At 41.1% G+C, this 17383-nt stretch overlaps 1 protein-coding gene across 1 annotated transcript in view; it reads right to left on the bottom strand.

Annotated features, from left to right (window-relative positions):
* The window catches only part of CCDC187 (coiled-coil domain containing 187), a 122747-nt gene that overhangs the window by 10194 nt on the left and 95170 nt on the right, over nt 1-17383 (bottom strand). The window contains exons 24-27 of the mRNA XM_040324132.1: nt 12571-12698; nt 11382-11467; nt 9988-10061; nt 5971-8210 (exon numbers count right to left, since the gene is read on the bottom strand). Coding sequence (XP_040180066.1) covers nt 5971-8210; nt 9988-10061; nt 11382-11467; nt 12571-12698 — 2528 coding nt within the window. The remainder of the gene's footprint in view (nt 1-5970; nt 8211-9987; nt 10062-11381; nt 11468-12570; nt 12699-17383) is intronic.

Consider the following 17383-nt stretch of genomic DNA (forward strand, 5'->3'; position numbering starts at 1 on the left):
TGAGGGAGCTGGTTCCAAAGAGAGTTCCCCAGTGTTTGGAGCCGGCGGCCACCCTTTGAAGCTGATCGACTAGATTGAATAATTGCTAACAGGGCGTCAGTCGAGCGACTCTGGGTGGACAGTAGTGTTGTATCATATTCGATAAGTACATCGGACCTAGTTGCCAATAGGCCCGAAACACCAGACAGAGTGCCTTGAACTCAACCCGTTTTGCTATCGGGAGCCAGTGTAGATTCTTAAGCACCGGGGAGATGTGATTCCGCCTTGGGCAGTTTGTGACTAGTCTTGCAGCATGATTCTGTGTAATCTGCAATCGTTTTATCCACTTCTACGTTAGAACAATCTAACCTAGAGTGGATAAGTCCATGAACTAAGATCATACGGTTGTGCTGAGTGAAGAGATTCTTAATTTTCCGTAATAATTGCAGATGATAGTTGGCTGATTTTATGCAATATTTTGCGTGAGGTACGAAGCTTAGTTCAGCATCAAAAATTATACCCAGATTTTTTACCTGCTTAGCTGGAGTTGGGGCAGGGCCAAACGAGGATGGCCAGGCAGGTAAAAAGGTAGAGTTGGCCTGTGGGCCGATCAGCAAAAGCTCAGTTTTGTCGGCGTTAAGGCCTAGCCTGTTTGAGTCCATCCATTGTTGGATGTTAGATGATCCCTTATTCAGCTGCTCAGGCATATTAGGTCCACTTGCAAGGTCTGCCAAGATCTGTGTGTCATCCGCATAGATCTGGCAGCCTAGACCATAGCTGGTAATGAGGTCGGCGCATGTAGCAGTTAAAGAATAAAGGAGAAAGGGCAGAGCCCTGAGGTACCCCGCAGGTCAATGACTGGGTATTTGAGCGGTACGACTCAATTTTTATGGAGTGCGTTCTTTCGGACAGGAAGGATCTAATCCAATTTAACACTGCGTCCTCACAGCCAAATAAGGATTGCATTCTAGAGAGAAGGATAGAATGGTCAATGGTGTCAAACGCCGCAGAGAGGTCCAGCAGCACCAAGGCTGCGGACCCCCCCGCATCGCGGACACCCAGCAGACGTTCCCTCATATCTAGGGCAGACATCTCCGTACAGCGACCGGGTCGAAATCCCGACTGACAGTCATGGAACAGACCGTGTGACTCAAACTGCTCCTGCAGCTGGGTAAACACAACCTGCTCCAGGACCTTAGATAGAAAAGGCAGTAGAGAAATGGGGCGGCAGTTGGTAAGTATCGTGGGGTCCAGGCACACTTTTTTCAATAATGGGAGTATGATTGCTCTCTTGAATCTAGAAGGCACTATACCCAAGAGGAGGGACAAATTAATTACTCTACAGATGTCAATAACCAGAGTGTCTACATGCTTCTGAATGAACCAGGCAGGGCAGGGGTCATCAGGATAACTGGTTGGTTTCAGTTTTGAGATGATAGCTCTGATTTCCTCCTCTGATACTAGGCAAAATTTCTGTAGTTTTTCCGGGGTGGTTTTGGCTTTTGATGTTGCACAAGGGGGTGCTAAGGAGGATCGAGCACGGATTTTCTCCACTTTTGAAATGAAAGACTGGTGGATATCATTACACAGTTGTGGGGATGCCATAATCTTGGAGTGGAATCTTTTTGGCTCAAAAATCTCCCGGACTATGGCGAACAGTTCTCCCGTTTGATTAGGGGCAACGCTAATTTTGGTATTATAATATGTTCTTTTTAGCGTTTTTACTGCCTTGGCATAACCTCTGCAATGTATGCGGTAGGCTTGTTTGTCCAGATTGAGATTTTAGCCATTTTCGCTCCAAGAACCGTCTCTTTTTTTTGAGAGGGAGGAGGCTAGATGAATACCACGGTTGGGATTTCTGTAATCTCGGTCGGTTGTTAGCCACCTGAAAGGGCGCCACTTCGTTCAATGATTTTTTGAGCCTAGATTCAAAATCGTCCAAGGCACTCTCTAATTGGAGAACACCTTCTTCGAGATCGTCAACAAGCTTATTCTCCTCAATCTCGTTGTCGGTTTTAATATAGCAGTTCTTGAATTCATCACAGTTCACAGGCTTAAGTTTTCGAAATGGGATTGACTTACGCATGTTATTACCCGCCTGTATTCCTTTGAGAGCAAAGTCGGGAAGAACATACGAAGTCAAAAAATGATCTGACCACACAATTTTTTGTATCGTCACTTTTGAAATGGAAAGACCATATAGGAAAAGGGCATCTAAAGTGTGGCCCTTGATATGAGTGGGTTCCTTGATATGCTGGGTGAAATGTAAAGCCTGCATGTCATCCAGGAGATCTTGAGCGTCCTGGTTCCGTACATCGTCTAGCCACAGGTTTAGGTCACCCTGAATCACTACATGATTGGAAATCAATGAAAGTTGCATAGAGAAATCGGCAAAATCAGAGAAAAATTGGGCCAGAGGGCCAGGAGGCCTATAGATGATTGCGAATGTGAATGTTGCGTTATAATTCACTAAGCATTTCGCTGCTAGGTGTTCATGGGCACAGTAGCTGCATTTCATGGGTCACAGAGTCTGCATATGATGGTCACAGTGGCTGCATATGATGGGCACAGTGGCTGCATATGATGGGCACAGTGCCTGCATTTGATGTTTTTGTTTCAGTATTTTTCAGTTTGTTTACGCCACCCCAAAAATTTTGAGCACCAGCCGCCACTGGTTACAAATGGGCAACTGGTCAGCAGTTTTAGTGCAGTTCTGAAGGCAGCTCTGGGACCAGGACCTAATCTCCCCTGTAGCCCAATCTATGTGTGGATTATGAAGTTTAAACCAAGGATAACCTAAGATAAGGGGATAAGCGGGAGATGTTATTAAGTAGAAGCTGATTGCCTCCCTATGAAATTTCCCAATGGTCAGAGTAATAGATACGATGCCTAGGCCCATGGACAAGGGAGAGTTATCAACAGCTAAGACAGTAAAGGGTTTGACAAAGGATTGACCTTGGCCAAGTCAGTGATAGAAGTTTAGGCCAACACCCCAATACATTATAGAAGAAATAAGAAGGAATTTCCCACTGGGGGACTTTAAAGGCCTAAATATACCAAATACAAAATTTGTATATACTGTATAAAAAGTATAACAAATCTTATTCCGAACAATAGTTAAAAGGCAGATTTGACTAATATTTGTACAACATGAACAATAAAAGCAAGGCATATAAGCACAATACTGTATACTGTCAATACATCATGGAAAGAGATCAAACAGTGATTGTCCAATGGTAATCCCCTACAAGCACCCAACGCATTTCAGGATATCATCCTTTCAACAGGGGTGTACATACAGTAGGTTTGACTGAGGAGAAATAAACCGTTCAGTATAAAGATAACGATAGCCAAAAAGTTAAAATACTTGCAGCAGCATCATTCCAAGTCCCAAAGGGAGGCAAAGTGACCCTCTGGCAGTGCCTGGGAAAAGCATGACAAGGACAACCCAGATATGCTGGTCGGCAATAAGGTGAGATACTATAGAGATAATTTCTGTAGTAATGAATCAGCACATGATCAATGACAGCCAGGAAAGGAAAGTGATAGTACGCCGTGAACACAGGGTCAGATACAGAGGATGAACTGTACCAAGACTGTAAAGGGTTTGTGCACATTAGATAAGGGAATTTGTAGATGGTGTTCTAGGTTCCAATTAATGAAATTACTAGTGGTACCAGACTCTATGAAAGCTGAGAGGTGAAAGGAAAACTAGGCAGAACTAAGTTGTAAAACTAAGTTGTTCAGTAACAAACAGTTTGTCTTTGGGGGAACCTGGAACAGTATAGTCTAAAGAAGCAGACCCCACCCGCACTAGACACTTGGCATTTCCCGGCTTATTAGGGCAGCTGGCGGCAAAGTGGCCATGGTTTCCACAGTATAAGCAGACAAATTCTCTTGTGATAACGTCACGCTTACCCCTCAACAAAGGTGGTCAGACACTATAGCTGGCTTCTGTTTTCCTCACTTATAACAGTCCCTGTTCCTATAAGGCCAGCAGGCCTACCGATACTCAGTTGCCCCCAAGACTTATACACAATGCTATAGTGCCTGGCTACCATGCCAAGGCAATGCGCAAACTGAGCAAAGTAAACAGGTACTTTCGGTTGGCAAACAGGAAAGGTTCAAAATAGTCAGGGTTGAAATACGAAGTCAAAGGGCAGGCAGAATTCAGAGAATAGTCGATATACGATCCAAGGTTGTCAACGAGGGAATCCAATATATCAGACAAACAGGGAGCTTGAAACACATGTAACAAATGCAATCACAGGCATGAGACTGCAGGCTTGGCTGGCTTAAATCAGGTTTGGTCTCCACCCAGAAACTGGCCACATTAATCACCTTGCAGGTTGACAGACATACAAGTAGAATGCCGCAGCCAAAACCAGGATGCTGGAACCAGCAGCTATGATAGAGCAGGCCTGCAAATGCTCCTGAAATCTGTACTAAGATACAAGTAACATTTTAGTTATGCCCTGCAATAGGCATTATAGTTTGAGTGGGATACTGTACAAGGGTTAAATACTTCTAAAGAGCTACATATCCTGCAGATTTTCTCAACAGAACACTAAACATGCACCAGGTGATTATAATGACCCTTCCATTGAACATAGTCTGCAAACGATATATTGAAATACAGCCTTTTTTTCAGAGCAGAAAAGGTAGGCTTCTGCAACAAAGTTTGTTATTTGTTACAATTACACCCAGAGATGAATGTTTTTTCTCAACAAAAATTACACTTTAAAAGTACAAATATGGTTTTGTTGCCTAAACTGGAGTAGATACAGTATGTAAAAAAATATGCAACACCTGTAGCTTTAAGGCCGGGTACACACGAACAAACATGTACGGTGAAAGCGGTCCGTCGGACCGTTTTCACCGTACATGTCTGCCAGAGGGCTTCTGTACGATGGTTGTACACACCATCGTACAGAAGTCCGCGCGTAAACAATACGCAGGGCGTGTCCGCGTCGTCGCCGCGGACCAGTTTCAGCATACATGTTTGGTCGTGTGTACGGGGCCTTAGCAAACCTAGCTGTTTCTATATTAAAGATATTGCAAATGGTTATTCATTGCATTCCAATCCATTCTTCTAGAAGCACATTTGTTAGGTCAGGCACTGATGTGGACGAGAAGGCCTGGCTCATAGTCTCTGCTCTAATTCATCCCAAAGGTGTTCTATTCGGTTGAGGTCAGGACTGCACTCTTTGCAGGCCAGTCAAGTTCCTCCACCCCAAACACGCCCATCCACGTCTTTATGGACCTTGCTATGTGCATTGGCCTAAATCATTTGGTGGAGGGGGGATTATGGTATGGGAATACTTTTAGGGGTTGGGCTTGGTCCCTTAGTTCCAGTGAAGGGAACTCTTCATTTGGACAATTTCATGCTCCCAACAGTTTGGGGATGAACCCTTCCTGTTCCAACATGACTGCGCATCAGTGCACAAAGCAAGGCTCATAAAGACATGGATGAGCGAGTTTGGGGTGGAGGAACTTGACTGGCCTGCAAAGAGTCTTGACCTCAACCCAATAGAACACCTTTGTGATAAATTAGAGTGGAGACCATGAGCCAGGCCTTCTCATCCAACATCAGTGCCTGACTTCACAAATGCGCTCCTGAAAGAATGGTCAAACATTTCCATAGACACACTCCTAAACCTTGTGTACAGCCTTCCCAGAAGAGTTGAAGCTGGTATAGCTGCAAAGGGTGGGCCAACTCAATATTAAACCCTACAGACTAAGACTGGGATGCCATTAAAGTTATTGTGCTTGTAAAGGCAGGCATCCCAATACTTTTGGTAATTATGAGTAAAATGGACAGGGCAGAATTCCAGATCGACCACCCCTCCGTCTCCGGGCAACCCACTGATTGAATTTTATCCAGTTCATTAGCAACTGGATGAAATTTGCTCAGTGTATGGCCAGCTTTAGGATTCCTAACAATGGAAAACAGAAACAGCAATTTATAAATATTTCACATGATATGCATACCTGTAAAGGTATTGAGTCATCCATAGGACAAGAATGTTTCTTTCCTTTCTTCTTTATTATTTTGTTATATTTTTCTATGCATTCTTTTATAAACTCCATTACTTTTTTTTGAGCTTTGTTTTCCACACATCCACCTGACTCTCTCCCATTTGTAGTACGTGATTGCAGCATGTCATGAGTTTTGGTTTGAACCAAAGCATATTTTTTACTGTTTTCCTCTGTGTTTTTTCTAAGCTGCTTTACATTGCCTGTGTTGAATTTTTGCTGGGAGTCTTTAGCAAATTTTTTAAGTACATCTGACAAAACTCGATTGAAAATATTGTCTGTAACCTTTAGAACCAATATTTCTTGTTTTTCTTGAAGAAGGCATGGCAGTATTTTTTTGTCAGTGTCAATTGCACAAAAGAGACCTATTTGCAAACCCTGTCCAGGGTCCCAGTCTGCATTCGAAGGCTTTATTTTCACACCATTTGAGTATATACCACAGGTATCAGTAATATTTTTATCAATGCTTGCCTCTGATGGTTTTAAACAACATGACCTAGTTTGGTTTATGTGTTTTTCTGATGTTTGTTCTTTTTTATCATCCTTATTTTGTCCTTTCTGCATTGTATTTGAACCTGCTTGATCCTGAGGTCTGACATTTCTGGGAGATGGACCCTCACCAGATGCATTATTGTCATCTGTGGGAGTGCCTAAATCTGTTTGATCATCAAACAGTAGATGTGAGATTTGCCCAGGTCTTACGAAAACACCGCACTGCACAGGACAATCAAAATACCTTATTCCTTCAAAAGTTCCATCATTGTCTCCTTCAGCCTTGTCCAGAACTACTCCCGCCCAATAGCCATCCCTAAAGGCCATTGACCCTTTATAATTCAGTGTACCCGGCTTGGAAAGTTTTACCAATACCCTATCGCCAATCTCAAAGTTGAACAAAGGATCATGCATATCCTCTTCTGCCTTTGATAAAGTTAAGAATGGTGTACGATGCCCCACAACATTGTGTAAATTCCTTTGTTCTTCAGGCTCTGCAGGTGGGGCTTCAAAGTATCCATCATTGGGCAATTTATAAGCTGATTCAGATGTTGGAACAAGAGCATCTTCCATTAATAAATTATCATATAGTAAATTGATTTCTTCAATTAGGCTAGCTTCTGGACTACTGTGCAAACTTTCTGTTCCAGAGAAGACTATTTCTTCTGGTGGAGTAGGGAAGTCCTCTGAGTCAATATCATCACTTTTAATTGAATCTGTGTCTCTAGGCAGAGGAGGCAGCTCTTCGCTCTGATCCTGTTTTGCAGAGTACAAGTCTTCACTTCCGTAGGAAAGCTTTTCATCAATTGGAGAAAAGATTTCTGACAAGGTGTCTTCAATAGGCAGTAGGACTTCATCTGTGATAAATATCACTTCTCCTTCACTAGGATGTGGAAAGCTTTTAATCTGAAATAAATCTTTTGAGGTTGTAGCATAAAATGGCGCTGTCTCAATTTTCCCCGAGATTACATTTTCTGTAAAAGATTGTTTCACATTGGTTTCCGTCATTCTTGTACAGTCTTTAGTGTCAGATAAACTCATCCCTGCCACATTACTGATGTTTTCTGGACTCATTGATGTCGATTTCTGTAGGTCTGTAACTTTGACTCTGGTGTCATCCTGATTTTCAAGTAAATGTTCTATGCTGTATGTTTTAGAATCTGACTCTGTCACATCTTCAGAGGTTGGAAAAGATTCAGATGCCAAGGGTGCTTTTTGGGTTTTTGTCTCTTCCATAACCAAAGTTACCCCAGTTCTGGAATTCAGGGATACTTTTTGAGAAGTGGAAGGGTTAGAAGATTCTTCTACAGATTTACCATTGTGAAAAGCAGATCTAATTATATTATTTTTGTCACTTTGTCCAAGATTTGGGTCAAATGGCTGAGAGACCGACTCTTCATCAAAATTGTACCTTCCTTCAGTTGGAATACCAGTACATTCCATGTCAAACACATCTGAATCGCCACTCTCTGTGTCCTGATCATCCTGCCCCTGATCTGATACAGAGACAGAACTTTCTGAGATGGTAATGAGTTTAGCAGAAACTTTATGAAATTCTGCAAAAGAGGATAGAAGAGTGCCAGTTTCCTGCACCTGAAATGGAACATTTGATTCTAAAGGTTTCAGTATCCTGTCATTCCCAATTTCAGACGCCAATTTAGTATCTTCTGTGGTCCCTTTGTCTGCAGTTAACACATTGAGATCTGAAATTGCAACATTAGAAATCATATTATTATGATAATTCTTCCTATACTTCCTCTTGCCCACCCAAAACGTATTCACATACATTACAGGTTGCTGCTTTTTTAATTATGTAAAAACTCACTTTTACAGAGCACATACCCATATGTAATGGCTGCTATGAATGAATGGAGCTGATAACTCAGCTACAGAGATCTTCTTGTTTTTAAAGCAGTAAAAATAAATAATAATAATAATAATATATTGCAGCTTACCAAATCTTGTATGTGGTGGCTGCATTACTTTCCTTTTTAATTTTTTTCCTTTATTTTCACCTGTTGATCCAGCCAGTAAGTCAGGTATTTTTCAACTTAGATTTAAAGACCAAGCTGTCCAGCAAAACTGTCAGTTGCAGGGTTGAAACAAACCATTTATCACTGACAAGGATGCCCACAATGATCAACTTCTATTTGCAATGTAAAACCATTATCCCAAAATGAAAAACATCTGTAACTGTACTGTAACTGCTTAAAAAGTTTTAGTCATGTCTATTTAAATCTGCTAGTAAATCTAACACTACCCAAACTAACAGTGTTGCTGTCCAATTAAGTGTTTTACTGGCTGGATCTGAAAATAATGAAAAAATAAGTCTAAAAAGGCAAACTAAGCCAGTCATCACTTTTAAAAATTGATAAGCTTCACATTTTTTAAATTTGTGTGTATGTTTAACATCGCCTTAGTGAGAGGCAGAAAGGAGGGATACATAATGTCATGATCTTTGTCTCACCCAAATAGAGAATGCCATGTATCTATTTAAAATAAATACAAGACGTTGTCTGAATGGTAGAGGTGCAGAGCGAGTGACCCACTGTGACCAGGATACAAACAGCAAACTGCTCAAGTATAACATCGAGGAGACTAGTGCTAACTTTTAATAGAACAAGCTAGTATAGTGGATTTTTGCATCCCCAAGAGTTAGATGTAAACAAGCAGGACCAATGCAAAGTTTAAAAAAAAAGATAATTCCTGGATTTCAGCTTCAATAGTTCATTGGTCAGATAAAGTTGCACTAATAAAAAAACGAATAAAAAAAAAACAAAAAACAAATATATATATATATATAAAATATTTTTTTAGAGAGAGAGAGAGAGTTAAAGAGCAAATTAATTCTGCTCAAAAAATTTCACCAGAGAGCAAAGGACTAGTCATCCATAATGATTGTGGTCTTCCTGCAGCTAATCTTTTCCCACTACTGGCTTATCATGCCTTGTTCTGCACTGTGTCTCTGCGTGGAAGTTATCATCAGTGGTTGAGGCAGGGTTTTCAGAGTCTACAGCAAAGAGAACAGTAAGCAGCAAATTTCCAAAGGCTAGCAGTCAGCGCAGCAGTGCCTTAGATCATAAACTTCAGATATACAGCCTTAGGGCTGTAGGTACAGGAGGCTCTAGGCACATTCACATACCAGGAAGTGCTCTTTTATTTTTCAGGAGACATTCAAGGAGAAAAGGTAGATTTTTAGGGTACTGCCAAGGTAACATAGCAAATCTTCAGTTTTTATATTCAGTTCCACTTCAAGGTAACCAACACATGATGTTGTTGCTAAAATTGGTTTGACATCTAGACATCAATGACCTCTGAACACTAAATGGCAACACTTTGGTATGTTCAGTAGCGGAACTGCTATATTTAGGCACAACAATATTCTAATTCTCTTTTTAACAAGCGTATGCTCTTTTTAAAATTTCAAATATATAAAAAAACTTTTACAACTTTGCACATTTACTTCTCAGGTTCTCTTACTCTGTTGCTTTTCCAAGGTGTCAGTTTTTTCAGATTTTTTCATCATCTTGTGACCTTGAAAATCCATATTTTCTCTTTAAATGAAAGTGGAAAGTTAAAAAAGGACATTGCAAAATACATACAGTAGATATAATTATGGGAAAACGACAAGGGAAGAGGCGCCTCTGGGTGTAGTAGTTTAAAACACAATTTTATTGTATACATTAGTATTGGTCACTCACATTTTAGAGGTGACAGGTAAGCATGTCTTGAGAAAGGAGAGCGGCAGCCGCGTCACACACCGTTCACTCGGAAACGCGTTGCATACCCGGTGACGTCATCACCCTCCACCTGCCTTCCATCAGTGCCCCAAGCCTCGTTTGAGGTCCTTCCATCGCAGTCGGCTTCCTCCATCAGCGGTGAGAAGACTACTCCACGACACAGCGCCCAGCGGGACCAGAAAGTGAGCGACGGACCGGATGATACATCTCCTTCCCTCCATGGAAGTTTTTACATGCTTACCTGTCACCTCTAAAATGTGAGTGACCAATACTAATGTTTACAATAAAATTGTGTTTTAAACTACTACACCCAGAGGCGCCTCTTCCCTTGTCGTTTTCCTATAGAATTGGAACATGGTTTCTGTTCCCCTCTGACGGCAGCCTTGAGTGTGCCTCCATCAAAATCTTACCGCTTTTTAACCCTATTGTCAGACTTTGGATTCTATTGCTTGCTGACACTGCCCACTCTTTGTGTACCTATTATGCTGACTTAATGCCTGTTGTATTGGTTTCACTGCACATTTTTTACTTGTTTTGTTTTTTTTAGATATAATTATGGGCACTGTTTGTTCCATATGGGTTTTCTCCTTTTCATTTTCTATAGTGTTCTGTTTTGTGTCCTAAATGTAAAATATAGAGAGTTTATAGTTGTAAACAAATACCAGCACAAAGCTACAGGGCTCTCAGTTTAACTAACTCCAATCTAATAAAATAAATAGATTTTTATTTATTTTTTTATGTGTATTGAAACCACTCATTATAACCAGTTAGCACTTCCACCTTCTATTTTGTGACATAAGAACAAGAAGAGCTAACCTAGTACTCAACACCCTAAAAAAAAAAAAACTTATGTCTGTGCCCTCACCAGCCACTACATCATGTTGATTAATTGTACAGCTTGAGCAGGGTCACTGCATTCCAAAGTCCATTGTATCATTTCATCGTTTTTTCCTGCACTGCTAGAATGTGTTTAGTTGCTAGAATGTCCTTGTCCTACAATACACTACATACAAAATTAGAAAAAGTTATGTTATGTGACCATTTTGAATTCAAACTGGGCTTAGTGTAGTTCCTAAGGCAATGCATAGTTAATGTTATCTTGAGCAAAATTTGTAATGTAATAAGTATAATTACCTTTTTTCCTTTTCAGGAACAATGTGAGTTTCTTTTATACCGACACATAAGGCCAGGTTATCTTCTTTAGAAGATTTCAGCTTTTCCTTAATAAAATGCATAGCTTCATTAGAATTGTAGAAGACAGACAGGCAGGCATTGCAATTGGAAGAGGCAAAATGAAGCACTATTGGAATAGATTCTTTAAGATATTACTCTTTCCTTTATTTAGCAGCTTCACTGCATATAAATAATAATTAAAGCAGAGTTCCTGCCACAATTTCACTTTTTAAATATAAATACCCCTGTAATACACAAGCTTAATGTATTCTAGTAAAGTTAGTCTGTAAACTAAGGTCCGTTTTGTTAGGTTGTTACAGCATTTAGACACTTTATAAAATAGAAATTGACTGGGGCCATCTTAAGTGTGGGCATCATGAAGCCAGACTGTATGACTTCCTGGATTTCAGCCTTGCAGATCTAGCACATGCTCAGTGCTGCACAAGCAGTGTCAGATCAGGTTTCAGCACCTGTGCTGTCCAAGTCACATGATTCTTTGAGACTGGGGAGTGCACAGACTCCTGGAAAGTTACACCCACTACATTCCCAGGAGTCTGTGCGGTGTAAGTTAGGAAGCATTAAGCACCTAGGTGCAGGAAGTAGGAAGATTAACTATTCTAAATAGCAACAACACTTTGAAGGCATCTAAAAAAAAAAAAAAAAATTCGTAAAGGACTAATGACATTTTTTTAAAACTACTGATGTAATGTTATATTTATGGGTGGAACTCCACTTTAACATGTGTAAACTCTCCCTGATCCATTTGATCATGATAGGATAAGGTAATAAAACATTTTTAAGTTGACAATGGGAACTCTGATCGCTTTTGGCTGGACTGCCCCTAAAAAAAATACCTATCCTAAAACACACAAGGGGCTCAGACGACCTCCTGTATTCCACATACATTTCTGTACGAATATATAATATTACCCCAACCAGTTTATTTGGTCAACTACAAGATACAAGCAAGAGTTTATTAAGGTCTTTGATTACTAGCACCTTTTAAAGGGGAGTTTCTAAAACAGTTTCACATGTAAACCAGTACAATTTGCATATTTGCAAGAGCCACAGTGATTTATTATAATGTATGTGAATGCATAATGGCTATACATAATAAATGCAAAGCAGGGGTTGGCGTTTGCCACGTTACCTGTGAGTGATTGTCAAGATCCTCCCTCGACATCAGAAACTCCTGACACAGATTAGTAAGAGGGCTCTGGAGTGATCCCGTCACTGGCTTGCTCTTTGCTGATAAAGGATTGCGCTCATCTCCTCTATCTGTAATGCATAATGTACATTATTACCACCTCGCTCAGCTCCACGGAGTCATGCAGGTTAATATTTTTATCCATGCGATAGTGCTGGTGATAAATCCTCTGATAAAAACATTAATCATTATAACTGTATTCTGAACTCTGATTTATGTGGTTGAATAGTCAGCCATCCACATCTATTTCAGCATCTTCTCTTTCTGACGCTGATTGGTTTAGGGTATGAATTTTTATCCAATCAAAAAGGAGGAGCTGAGATCCAGAATGGTGCAACAAATAACAATAGAAAGATTGTTCTTGTTAAAAAACTTTTATAAGATGGCATTTTAACAATGAAAAATAATAATAACGTCCTGTGTTTTTCAAAAAACTTTACTATCATTATGGAAAATTCTAGTATGTACATTCACTAGTTCTAAATAAAATATTTCTGAAGTATGCTTGAGTTGAATTTTAAAGGACAACTTTACTTTTAGAGAATTTGTTGTCCTTTAATTGTTACCCCACTCTCTTTCATGTGGCAGCCATCCCCCCAAATACACTTATTCTGTTCCCAAGATCTTTACTGTGTTGCACTGCCCAGGGATGCACCGCTTTTACAGGAATAATCCCAGCTAATTCTGCACATGGATGCAGCTCAGCAAGATGAGGGAATTGGGAACAGTTGAGGGGGGGCTTTTACCAAAAGTGAAATTGTCCTTGCATGCATCTTGCATTTAACAGTCAATAGACTTGGTTTAACTGCAAAGTGGCTTTTATGTTATTTTCATTCTAGCATTCATCTTTCACACTTTTCTGTCTTGCTAGATGCTAGATAAATCCTTGTGTTTGGCAATATCTTTTTTCTGAAAGACCCTAAAGCCTTGTACACACGATCGGATATCTGATGGAATCTAATCCGATGGATTTTTTCATTGGATATCCGATGAAGCTGACTTTCATCAGTCTGACCTACACACCATCGGTTAAAAATCAGATCGTGTCCAACACGGTGACATTGCATGTCTTCTCTATAGCTGAAAGAAAAAAATATGGTTGTGACCCTCGGTTCGAAACTGCGCATGTGCAGTTCTGATCCGGAGCTGGCCAAGACCATCCGAGTGTCTGATAAAGTGTATTTGGGCAGCACTGGCGGAAGGGCGGGTCTGACAGAAGCAGTGCCTGAACGTCATGTAATGTCTTTGTGGAAGAGCCTCTTGTGCAGGTCTCTGGGATGGGAGCAAGGCAAGCTGGGAGCGGGAATGTCAGTGCTGTTTGGACTGGAGAGGAGTGAAGGGACCACCTGGCATGAAGAGAGACTGTCACTGTGACTCAGGAGAAGACGTGTCATGTCGGCAAAGTGTCATCATCATCATCTGTGCTGCTGCACACTGCTGTCTGTGTTACTGTTATGCCCTGTACACACGATCGGTTCGTCTGATGAAAACGAACCGATGGATTTTTTCATCAGGTATCCGATGAAGCTGACTTTCATCAGTCTTGCCTACACACCATCGGTTAAAAATCCAATTGTGTCCAATGCGGTGACGTAAAACATAACGATGTGCAGAGAAAAATGAAGTTCAATGCTTCCGAGCATGCGTCGACTTGATTCTGAGCATGCGTGGATTTTTGATCGATGGATTTCCCCTCAGACGATCGTTTTTTTCTATCGTTTTTTAACCATACGAAAATGTTAAAACAGGTTCTATTTTTTTTCAGCGATGGGAAAAAAACTGATGGGGCCCACACACGATCGGTTCGTCTAATGAAAATGGTCTGTTTTCATCAGACGAACCGATCGTGTGTACAGGGCATTAGAGTCAGTTTCATCTGTGTGTGCCTGCCCATTCTAATGTCTTGCCCTGTCCCTAAGCTATTTAACCACTTCTCGTCTGCGCTATAGCCGAATGATGGCTACAGCGCGGACCCCAATTGCTGGGAGGTCGTCAATAGACGTCCTCTTCTGCGCGTGCTGTGATCACCCAAGTCACTGAGACTCGGGTGATCACAGATCCGAGTAAGGGGCCAGTCCTGGCCCCTTACCACGTGATCAGCTGTCAGCCAATGACAGCTGATCACGTGATGTAAACAAAGCTCGGTAATCGTGAGGAGCGTGAGAAGAAAAAAAGCCGATCACCGGCTTAGGTGCAAGGGACATCGGCCACAAAGAGGAAGGAGGCACATATGCCTCGTGTGCCAATCTAAACCCCCTGCCAGTGCCACCTGTCAGTGTTCACAGTGCCCACCAGTGCCACCTATCAGTGCCCACAAGTGCCACCTATCAATGCCCACCACCATTGGTGCCAATCAGTGCCACCTAGTGCTGTCTATCAGTGCCCATCACTGCCACCCATCAGTGCTCATCACTGCCACCCATCACTGCCAGCTATCAGTGCCTTCAGTGCGACCCACCAGTGTCGCCTATCAGTGCCCACCAGTGCCGCCTATCAGTGCCTATCAATGCAGCCCATCAGTGTAGCCCATCAGGGCAACTCATCAGTGCAGCATCAGCGTACATCAATGAAGGAGAAAAATTACCTGTTTGCAAAATTTTATAGCAAAATAAAAATATATATATATATATTTTTTAAATGTTAACAAAAAATAAAAACCGCAGAGGTGATCAAATACCACCAAAAGAAAGCTCTATTTGTGGGAAAAAAATGATAAAAATGTAATTTGGGTACAGTGTTGTATGACCACACAATTGTCGTTCAAACTGCATCAGCGCTGAAAGCTGAAATTGGTCTGGGCAGAAGTGCCCAGTAAGCAAGTGGTTAATTACTAAATCGAAAAAATAAAATAAAAAAAATGCTTTTTGCCTTAATATCTACCTTAAATCATATTGCTAATTGCATATTATACTTGTGTGTACCCTAAATACTGAAATTTGCACCTAAAACTGTAGTTTTGTAACTTTTGGAAATGGCAGTAAAAACTTGGCTGTGGGTGTCGTGTCAGTAAATTTCAATCTGGTAGGTTGGCAACACTGCATCAGGGGTCGGTTTAGACCCATGATATCCATGATATCTCACTAAAGCCCCCCAACAGAGCATCTAAAATTTTTTTTAAAAATTGTAAAAATAATGAAAATAACTACTGACTAGCACCATCCGCTGCCCTACTGAAACTGTCCTATGCCACGGTCTTACTGACACGTCCACCACTCTACTGACTGGCACCATCTACTCTCCTATTGACACCATCCACTGCCCTACTGACATTAACCTCTGCCCCACTGGCACCATCCACTGCCCTACTGACACTGTCTCATGCCACTGTCCACTGCCCACTTAAAATATAGATGTTGGCAATATTTCCACTGGCAAGCTAATCTATTACATAGGAGGTCCGCACACCGTTCACTGCCCTACGGACACTGTCCAATGCCATTGTCCACTGCCCTATTGACAAGCACCATCCACTGTCCTACTGACATGTACACTGTTCTACTGACTGGCACTATCAACTCTCCTATTGACACCATCCACTGCTCTGCTGACATTAACCTCTGCCCTACTGGCACCATCCACTGCCCTACTGACACTGTCCAATGCCACTGTCCACTGACCTACTGACAAGCACCATCCACTGTCCTACTGACACGTCCACTGCTCTACTGACAGGCACCATCCACTCTCCTATTGACACTGTCCACTGCCCTACTGACAGTGTCCTATGCGACTGTCCACTGCTCTACTGACTGACACTGTCCACCTAAAATATTCATGGCAGGCATTGAAGGGCAGTTATGAGGCTTTAACCAATTAAGGACCGAGCCTCTTTCTGAGTTGTTTTTGTTTTGCTAGAAAGTTACTTAGAACCCCCAAACAATATATATATATATATATTTTTCTAATACCCTAGAGAAGAAAATTGCGGTCGTTTTGTCACACCGTATTTGCGCAGCGATCTTACAAGAGCACTCTTTTTGGAAAAATAACACTTTTTTGAATTAAAAAATAAGACAACAGTAAAGTTAGCCCAAGTTTTTGTTATATTGCGAAAGATAATGTTACGCCGAGTAAATTGATACCCAACATGTCAGGCTTCAAAGTTGAGCCCGTTCGTGGAATGGCGACAAGCTTTTACCCAGTTTTCATATGCGGGCGCTGCTCACGTATGCGTTCGCTTCTGCACACAAGCTCGGTGGGACGGGGCACATTTAAAAAAAAAAAAAACATCTTATTTATTTTAGCTTTTATTTAAAAAATTTAAACTGTTCTTAAAAAAAAAAATTATCACTTTTATTCCTATGTAAACATCCCTTGTAATAGAAAAAAGTATGGCAGGTCCTCTTAAATATGAGGTCTGGGGTCAAAAAGACCTCAGATCTCATATTTTGCACTAAATTGCATAAAAAACAATGCAATAATATGTAGACGGGTGAGGGCCATCTCCCCCTCACTCATTGATCTTGGGGGTCAAAAGGTCAATCTATTTTTAGATCTTTGGAGTCAAAAGGTCAATCTATTTTTAGATCCTGGGGTCAAGAGGTTAATCTATTTTTAGATCTTGGGGTCAAGAGGTCAATCTATTTTTAAATCTTGGGGGTAAAAAGGTCAATCTATTTTTAGATCTTTGGAGTCAAAAGGTCAATCTATTTTTAGATCTTGGGGTCAAGAGGTCAATCTATTTTTAGATCTTGGGGGTCAAAAGGTCAATCTATTTTTAGATCTTGGGGGTCAAAAGGTCAATCTATTTTTAGAT

This window comes from Rana temporaria, chromosome 9, assembly GCF_905171775.1.
Source record: "Rana temporaria chromosome 9, aRanTem1.1, whole genome shotgun sequence".
Lineage (NCBI taxonomy): Eukaryota > Metazoa > Chordata > Amphibia > Anura > Ranidae > Rana > Rana temporaria.